Source organism: Mangifera indica, chromosome 5, assembly GCF_011075055.1.
Source record: "Mangifera indica cultivar Alphonso chromosome 5, CATAS_Mindica_2.1, whole genome shotgun sequence".
Taxonomy (NCBI): domain Eukaryota; kingdom Viridiplantae; phylum Streptophyta; class Magnoliopsida; order Sapindales; family Anacardiaceae; genus Mangifera; species Mangifera indica.
Window position 1 is genome coordinate 8797067 of NC_058141.1, and position 9773 is coordinate 8806839.

General features: G+C 33.4%; 1 protein-coding gene across 2 annotated transcripts; it reads right to left on the reverse strand.

The window, feature by feature from the left end:
* Nucleotides 1-234: 234 nt before the first annotated feature.
* On the reverse strand, nt 235-6303 carry LOC123216018 (coilin). 2 transcript variants are annotated; one of them, XM_044636362.1, is made up of 14 exons: nt 6080-6303; nt 5938-6002; nt 5599-5853; nt 5272-5430; nt 4740-4809; nt 3439-3516; nt 3085-3307; nt 2874-2914; nt 2519-2740; nt 2185-2256; nt 1961-2113; nt 1044-1233; nt 846-935; nt 235-768 (listed from the first exon to the last, which is right to left on the reverse strand). In XM_044636362.1, the coding sequence occupies exons 1-14, from the start codon at nt 6275-6277 to the stop codon at nt 581-583; spliced, it is 2004 nt and encodes a 667-aa protein (XP_044492297.1). In that variant the 5' UTR covers nt 6278-6303; the 3' UTR covers nt 235-580. The 2 variants fall into 2 exon arrangements, with proteins under 2 accessions (XP_044492297.1, XP_044492298.1); XM_044636363.1 differs by having other exon boundaries at nt 846-937; nt 1058-1233; nt 5272-5432; nt 5598-5853.
* Between the last annotated feature and the right edge of the window lie 3470 nt (nt 6304-9773).

Consider the following 9773-nt stretch of genomic DNA (forward strand, 5'->3'; position numbering starts at 1 on the left):
AGTGGTAGGCATTATGCATTTTTTTTCCCTGAATCTTTCCTTAATTTTGCATGTCGGGTAGCAAATGCTGGAAGGGTTTTCCCTGATAAATCGCACAAGCTATGATGAATATATATATGTATGTATGCATGTATGTATGTATAGGATCATGATGATTTTATCAGAGGTTCACTGGTAAGCGAGAGAACTTATTCCAGTCAAATTCCAAGTTTCACGAGCATTTTCAGAGGTAAATGACAAAAGCTGCTGTTCCACATTTCAGAAGTGAAAATGACATGGTAGACTGCTTTAATTTTCCCAGTTCCACGTTCTTGATGGTGGATTTCTTGTGCTAATACAAGTTGAACAAAAGAAAATTGGATAAGGAAAAACGGGGCCTTCATGCAGCTCTTACTTTGAGTAGCACATAATTTCAACAAAATTAAGAAGACCTCATTCTGTACAAAGCCTTCACTGGCTCAGATGACTTTTCCAAACAAAAACTCAAAAACAAAATTCTACCATCTAATTTTCAAAACTTCCCAAACCATAGTGTTCATTCGGGATCGTCATCTATTTCAAAACACCAGATTAAGGACATTTATATTCCACTTTGTGCTCTAAGAAAAGCCATGGTTGGACCTAGAGCACTGCTCCTGAGGGCCTTGTATGACCATCGGCTGCTCCTCGAGCCCTCTTTCAAACACTGATCAGCAACATGCGATAGTTCTGCCTTCTTTGCACACAAAGCCTGGTTAATTTCGTCCCATGCATTCAATTTGCCATTTCCTACCATGATGAAAATTATATAATAATGAAAATTCATTTAAGTTAATCATTAAGTATTTGTGATCTCGCAAATTAACCTGGGATGGGGGCAAGGGCTTTTTGACTGTTATTGTTGTCTCCCAAACTTGTTACAGCATCTTGGTCTCCCGCACAAAGTTTTTCATTTTCTACAAAATAGAAATTAACAAATATAATCTCTGCTCTTTCAAATGAATTACGCAAATTCCATGATCTTAGCACCACATAAATAGACTAATTTGTAGCTTCAAACCAACCTGGGGCTGGAGCTGGGGCTGGAGCTGGGGCTGGGGCAGGGGCAGGGGCAGGTGCTTTTCCATTGTTATTGCAGTCCCTCAGATTTGCTACAGCATCTTGATTTGCCACGCGAACTTCATCAACTCCACCAGTGACTGATTTTGCACCATCCATGATGATGCGGACATCAACAAGTAGTGAAAAATCTATCTGGATTCGAAAAATTGTTTATCAGCTTTTCATGATCAGAAAAAAAATCACACCAAATTATAAAGAACCAGAAGGCACAGTTCACCCTTTGCAAGTATGAACAAGACCAAAAAAAAAAACACACACACACACGGGTAGTAAACACCATTTTTTGACAATTTCCTAAAATGTATACCATACATGATAGAGCATAGCCCCAAAATATCCTGTATTTTGGGAGGCAGGCTGCAGTTACATCATAAAATATCTAAAACCCATTATTAACCTTGAGGTTCAACCACAAAACAATACCAACATCAAACGAACAAGTGTGACAATCATGTTTCAGGCCAGGCCAGTCATCAAATTAAATTAGTATGTACACAAATAAATTACAGAATTTATCATTTCTTTCTACAACAGTTGTCATAGGATAATCAAAGTAAATACATCATTGAACCATAGCAAATAAGATTAGACTTTTGTGATTACATTATGCATTTGCACATTGTCATGGCAAACAAAGAATCAACTTTCACGACCTACTCTGGTAGTTGTATGTGAATAGTTATCATAGATTCACGATCCATACAAGATTCCTGTTATGGTGACTAATAATCAGGTCCAATGGAAGATGTATGCATCATAGGCATGGACTTCAAGCCCCCATGCAAGCTTGAAACCTACTTTGCTGAACATGGAAGGAATGATAATGAAATAAAAGCAACAATAATGCATGATTACTTACTTGTAAAGACCCATCTTCTTCATAAAGGGATGTATCTGATAGTAGTGTGGATGCATCCTCATCTATCTTTTTCTCAAAAGTGAGTGGATATTCTGGGACAACTAATAGTGTAACCCTATTGGATTCAAGGTTATAACATGATATCTTCCCAACCTACAGGCAGAACAACATGGTTACATGTCATAAATTAGGATTTATAGATTAATTAAAACAAAAAGCTGTACCCGAAAGGAAGTTGGCTCAGGGGTCCAAGACGATGATAGCTCAATCAAGCGATACGCAATTACATCACCTTCCTGCGGTGTGTTGAGAATAAATTAATGCATAAACCTCTGAGGAAGACAAATGGCGGGAAAATGTGGCTAAGAACATGTTAGGCAGAATGAGAAAATCCAAAACATATACAGGAGTTCTGGAAGTAGTATGAAAGGTAAGCTGCTGAATGGCTTGAAAAAAATCAAATCCCCTGTTTAACATTCATTCTTTTCTCCTCATTCCTCTTAATTAGAAAGAATGATCTACCCAAGCCATAATAATAAAAATAGGAGAGATACGCACCTTGGGCAAGCTAGTATAAGGTTTAAGCTTATTAAAATCCAAGTCCTTGGAATCATGCACAGATATCTCTTCCTCAGCAGTTGGCATTTTAGAACAATCTTGATTAAAAGTTTCATAATTATTCCGTTTTGAAGAAGCAGCTTTCTCTTTGCCCCACTTTTGACCCTTCTTCTTGCTGGTTACTCCATTCCATTGAAAAGTTTTGTGAAGTATGATATCAGGCTATCATTAAAAAAATCTTGGACCAAATTAGAATATAGCACCAATTAATAATACGTGGATAACAAAGGTAAATCAATAAGTCATAAAAACATTTTATCATAGAGCAGAAACAAAAATGACAACGAAAAGGTACCACTGAAACTTGATTTTGCGGCATAGTTTGTATGGCATCCACTGGATGAGATCAAAGACAAGATGTTAATAATGACATGCAGAATATGAGACTCTGATATCAGCAACTAAACTCAAATGCCAGAAAAAATTGACATTTCCATCTCATCTCTTCTCCTCAGGTCCACAATGCATAAAAACAAAGATTAAGAGAGAAAGAGAAAGCATGGGACCTTTTCTTAGGGGCGTAAAACGAATATGTCCTGGCCTTACAACTACAGGAACAACATCATCATCCACATCACTATTAGGATCTGTTTGTTGATGTTCTTCAGACAAGTTTTTATTATCTCGGCCATATGAATTCGTATCTGGCTGTTGACATTCATCGGAGAGTTTCAAATCATATTTATCGGGCGATTTCTGACTACCTTTTGTGTGTAATTGCTTCTGATGCTGTTGAAAAATATTGATACAATCAGATTATTTGATTTTACCTCTCCTTTTTTTGAGAGTGTGTGTGCATGTGTGTAGAACATATAAATTGTAATTGATACAGAAGCATTATCCTACAAAACACCAAGTACCTCTATCTTTTTATTTTTGGCTTGTTCCCTCAACCATTGCCTCTTAGCCTTTTTACGTCGAGCACTTCTACTTGGGAACTGACCATAAAAGTGAATTTCAGGATTTAAAATCATAGTTGTCATTCAAAGAGAGAATGTGATAACCAAGCCAAATTATGTTGATGAAGACAAATTCATAATGACGTAAAAGACACACCAAGATAATGTTCCCTAATTCAAGTTCTGTGACAATATATTCACCGGAGTCTAAAAGTGCAGAAAATGGATTAATATGATTAAAAATGAATCTTCTAAATAGCTAATATCTGCTTCCATTCATTCCCAACAAAGAAACTAGCTAAAAAAGCTGTTGATTTCTGTGGTCATCAGATTGATAAGGGATCATGTGTGAAAGTAATGAAATTTGAAAAAAATTAGTAAAATAATCCAATAAATTTTTTAGTTGCAATGAAATCTTATTTCATCCCAACTGGGTGTTCATTGCTCAGGATGAGTGGAATTTTGGGCTGTCATATATAATTAGGTCATTTCACGATGTGAAATAAACAAATTACACACATGTACCAAAAGAAGACTATGGGAATGATTTCAGACCTTTGCACTGCAATCGACAAGAAGCTTCCAATTTCAGACATAATGAAAGTCCGGCAGCAATTCAACTACTGCATATAGTTTTGAAAAAACAAAAAAAGCAATTTTGAAACTTGATAGACCTCCAATCACAAGAGTCTATTAAAGTGGGGGCAGCAGGAGAATTTGGCTGGAAAGATAGGAAGATAGCTCATTTTGAAAGGTGCTGCTAGGCTTATAAATAGAGAGGAAACAGCTGAGTAAATAATCAAGGAATTACACAGGGTTTTCAAGGGTTATTTGGAGGCTAGCAGCCTTCCAGGAGCACAACAGATCTGAATTCCAGGTATCCATCAAAACTACAGAAGAATAGAAGTTTGAATTGTGCTCAATAAAATATTGACCAACACATTGGTTTCAGCCAACAAAATGCGTACTCAACTCGTCAAAGCCACATCCCAGCAAAATTTGTGGAAGAAAAAACTCTAAAAGCCATGCAAATTGGAGTTTCATATCTTAGTTGAAGATGCAGATATCTGACATTCAAAATCATTTTAGTAATCATAAGTTTGTGACAACAATGCAGAGGCCAAATAAAGCTCTTTATATCCTGAGACTGCTAAAGCTCAAAATCAGGACAATCATATCACATGCAAAAGAAATCCACCCCAGAATTAAAGACTCCAAAGTAAAAGCTACAACTCCTGAATAGATGTATGATTAGAAAAGACCTTTTTCGTTCCATCAGGAGTAGAGGATACATCAGCACTCCCTTTGCCATTTTCTTGAAGTTCACTGGCCCTGGAAAAACAAAACAAGAAATCAAAGATAAGCGTTTTGTAAGTTGGAGAGACACAAAAGAAGTGAAGATACTGTAAGCCATTAGATACATCCACATACCATGACCAACTCTTCAATTACGTGTACAAGATAATCAATGGATACGCAAATTGTAAATAAGCACGTGTTGGGGTATTAAAAAGGCTTAGACCTTGGAATTTCTAATGTATAGAATGTACAAACCCAACAGTTTATTCGCCTGTTTGTGCGGTTGTGAAAGTCTGGTGAAAATTAGGTATAGTCAAGCTAAAAACCAAGGAACTGAAAAAAGCAACTAAAGAAAAACTGATCATTTATAGAGGCAAGCATGTAAGGATGAGAGCATATTTGAGTTCAGTGAATTGACCAAAGGAGTCAAGAAAAATAAAACAAAATAAAAGCAATAAGAAATCAAACTCCTGAATATCAAAGCTACAGAATTACCTCTTAGCATTGATGTCATCAATTCCAGGGGTGCTCAATTTCTCTGTTTTTCTCTGCATATTATCCTTGTTGACGAGACTATCACAGAGAACATCATTCTCAAGATCCCCAAGGGCAACCGGACACTCATCAGCAGCAGCAAGTTTACTCTTCTTCCTCCTTAAATGCAGTAAGGAGATATGTGATTTACAGACCAAGCAACAATCAAAAGACACACACAACTAGATGCAAGCGGTTTAAAAAAAAAAAAAATCTACAAATGAAAAAGCAGATTATCCATCCAAAGGCCAGCCAATATCAAATACACAACAAAGGATTGAAACATACTCGGAACCCTGAAGTTTCTCTGATGCCTTTCTCTTTTTGCAAACTTTGTCGACATCAGGTGCACCTTCCAACTCAATTACATCCAAAGAATTGTCATGTTCACCCTCTTCTGATTGACTTCGATAACCCCCAGTTACGTTTTGAAATGCCTCAATGGTGAGAAGCTTCACACCCCCAAGCGCGGGTTGCTCCAAAGAATTCACCCCATTGTACAACTCAATGGTTGCAGAGGGTGGACCCACTTTCTTTCTCACACTGTTGCCGAGGAATGAATAAAAAAATAAAATATTTTCCTCACACAAATGAAAAATCGAAAGAAAATGCACCGGAGAAACAAACCAGATGATATCATTATCCTTCAAAATCGAAGTAGACTCAAAAGGCGGCAAAACAAAGCCATCCATCTGCAAAAGAAAATAAAACAAAAAGCATAAGAAAGAAGAAAATGAAAAACGAAAAGGGGAAAGTGAGGAGAGATTACAGAGAGAATAAGGCCATGAGGAGAAGAATGTTGCAGATGGAAAATGCGAAGGAGATAATCGGAGAGATGAGAGATGGTTTTGTAAAGTTTAGGTTTAATGAGAATCCAGCATTTCTTCAGTCCTTGTTTCTTCTGTGATTTTCTCAGAATCCGAGAACCCTCGAATACTAAGCGCAACCTCACTTTCTCCTTCACCATTACCCTCTACTAAAACCCTCTTCCCTTTCTCCACTTCTTTATATACATACATTATTTTTTTATTAATTATTTTAACATAATTTTATTTTACTTTGATTACTAGTTTGAACTTTTTTTATTCTTATCATCGAATAATAGGAAAAATTTGAAGTATTTATGTTTATATCATTTTATTCAGAGTAACACAAATAACTTTAAATGATTTAAAATTATAATAGATTCATAACTCGTTTTTGACACACTTTTTTTTTTATGAAAAGTATCTTAAAAAAATTTTAAAAGTTGGTAAGAATTTCATTAAAAACAAATATATAAACAGATATAGAAATGACAAATATAAAAAAACAGAGATAAAATATGAAAAATATATGTTGAAATATCATAGAAAGATGAAAACTGAAATTTAAAATTTACACGTTGAAATACTTTAGAATGTCAAAAACTAAAAAATTGTTCGAAAATCTGAAAATATGAGTCGACGTATCCTAAGCTGAAAAATATTGAAAAACGAAATTGAAATTCGAACTCTACATATTAAAATAACCTAGAATTTCATAAACCAAAAATCGCTGAAAAATATGAAAAGTACGAGTCGAAATATCGCAAAATAATAAGAATATAGAAATTCAACAAAATTTTAAAACTATACATCCAAAAATCTTAAAATAACAAAAATTAAAAAAACAAAACTTAAATTCAAATTCTATACGTTGAAATACCCTAGAATGTCAACAATAAAAAAATCACTCGAAAATCTGAAAAGTACAAATCGATATATCCTCAAATGATAAAAATCGAAAAAATGAAACTGAAATTGAAATTCTATACGTTGAAATACTCTAGAATGTCAATAATAAAAAAATCACTCAGAAAATCTGAAAAGTATGAGTCGATATACTCTAAAATGATAAAAATAGAAAAAACGGAACTGAAATTCAAATTTTATACGTTGAAATATCCTAAAATGCCAACAATCAAAAAATCGCTCAGAAATCTAAAAAATAAGAGTTTATATATCTTAAAATAACCAAAAATAAAAAAAAGATCTGAATTTCGAAAACTAAACATTGAAATAGCTTAGAAATGGAAAATCGAAATATCGAATCGAAATTAGAAAACTACATAAGAAAACGCCAGCAGAAAACACAAAAAAATAAAACAGACATGAAATTCAAAAATGACACATCCAAGAATCCTAAATCAAGAAAAAGGGATATGAAATTCGAAAATGAACGTTAAATTAGCTTAGTATAACAAAATACAGAAAATTTATCTAAAATTTGATAATTATATCGTAAAACATGCTTAAAAAAGCACAAAAATAAACAAAACGGATGTTAAATTCGAAAAATACATATCAAAAACCCTAAATTAGAAAAAACGGATATAAAATTCAAAAACTACACGTTAAAAAACCCTAAGTGTGAAAAATATCAATTTACCCCTTATAATTTTTTTACACTCATACAGGTCCAATATTTTTCCTTTGCCTTCTTATTATTTTTCTAATCTCCTAAAAGTCAATTTCTCCCAACCCCCCAGATTCCCCGCCTTTCACAGATAACCCCAGGTTTTTGTAAATTTTCTTACAAACCCCCGTGGATTTCCCCCTCTTTTTCATGGCCCTAATATTTTGAAAAAGTTAAAATTTCTCCCATCCCACGGGCGATCGTTCCTACTCATGGGAGATATAATTCGGTTAGTGGGATCTACTATTCCCTCATACCTGATCTCCGGTCAATCTAACCCATTTTCTAGTAAAGAATTGTCATTTTAGCCGTCAATTTCAGCACAAATCAAATTTACACATCCTATAACACAAAATCCCTCTTGAATTGATTCAAACAAGAGTATGAATGATGTACTAACCTTCTTTTCCATTTTCGGTCAGCGAAAAATATGAAAAGTCAATGGAAAAGACAAAAAATTTTGTGCCTGTGAAAGACCCGTGTTTTTTTTTGAATTTCAATAGTGAATCCGTAGAAAATGTGAGGAGAGATATGTAAAATTTTTGGTTTATATATAAGGACAATTTGGTTATTTCACAAAAAAATGCATTTTCACATAATCCTTAGAGGTTTGGGCAATTTTACTTAGCCCCCTTAGTTTTAGGTATTTAATTTAATTTTCATTGATTTATTAATTTTACAAAAAAAAATTATAATGAGAGAATATTTCTCACAATAATCTTTCGTTTCAGAAGTCAACTAGGAACATCAGGAGTTAATTACCAAAAAATTACCACTCAAGTTTAGATTTATTTTGTGTTAATATTGTTCACCTTATTTCTAAACTCAATTCATTACTAAAAAAATATAATTAATAATAAATTAATATCTAATCATATGATAATATATGATATTTATTTTAAATATATATAATATTATTTTTTTAATATTTTATCCTAACACACTATTGTTTTTTTCAGCTAAATAAAACAAAAGACGACATATCAATAAAAAATAATGTTATATACACTTTTTATATACTATTTATGGCATGTCATTAATTTTTAATTCAAAATCATTTAATCGATACCATTTTCATCGGTATTCATTATAAATACACATATTGATTGGTAAAACGTCTTCATTGTTTTCATAGTCTTAGTATTTAAGTTCCTACCGTTCTTCAATATTCTTGCTATGAGAAATTGGTTCAACTTGTTTTACTTTGTAATGTGATTGTCAGTTTCTGTTTACCAATTAGATGGTGTAGTAATGTTGATTTAAAGACAAATATGTAGATCACAATTTGAATGCATCAAATTTCTCTTTGAAAATTTGGAAACAAACTCTTCATCAACTGTTCTTTCACTCTGTAGTAATTTCTCCCAAGGGCATTCACCAAAGCATGATAATCTCGAATTTGAGAAAGTACCCAACTGTAACATCCAAGGCTAAATTCGAATCAAATCAAATTTAAACTCAATTCGATTTACATATAATAAAACACAAGCTTGAGCCCGTCAAACTCATTGCAGCTAAACTTAAACTTGACTCAATTTAAGTTCGATCTTTTAACTAATTTGTTATTAAAACGATATCATTTTAATATATATTAATCAAAATAATGTTGTTTTGTATTAAAATTTTTAATTCGCAAACTTGACAAACAAGCTCGAGCTCAAAACTCAAGCTAATTTAAACATGTTTAAGATTAACTCGTTTTAGAGCCATTCGAACCAAACTCAACCTCGTTTTTAAATCCAGCCATAGTCACATCACAAAATTTTTCAACTCTCATTGATTCCCATATGAACACGGCGGAATTCATTTCTGTTCATTATAACGTAGGAGCTGCGTATCACTTGCATGACAATAAGATAATCTATTTTTTGGTTATCCTGCGTATCATTTTTTGGTTAGGTACGATAATCTATTCAAGACTTGAGTCCTGAACTTACGGACAACAACACCAAAAACTTGCAGAATTCCTGAGGTTATCCTGGGGAGACTACTTTCATGTTTCTCATCCAAAGCATTCAAGCATCAAG

Coding starts and splice junctions, on each gene's coding strand:
- LOC123216018 (XM_044636362.1), bottom strand. CDS start 6,277: ATGGTGAAGGAGAAAGTGAGGTTGCGCTTAGTATTCGAGGGTTCTCGG. Junction 6,003..6,079: donor CTCATGGCCTTATTCTCTCT/GTAATCTCTCCT, acceptor TTTCTTTTGCAG/ATGGATGGCTTTGTTTTGCC. Junction 5,854..5,937: donor AAGGATAATGATATCATCTG/GTTTGTTTCTCC, acceptor CCTCGGCAACAG/TGTGAGAAAGAAAGTGGGTC.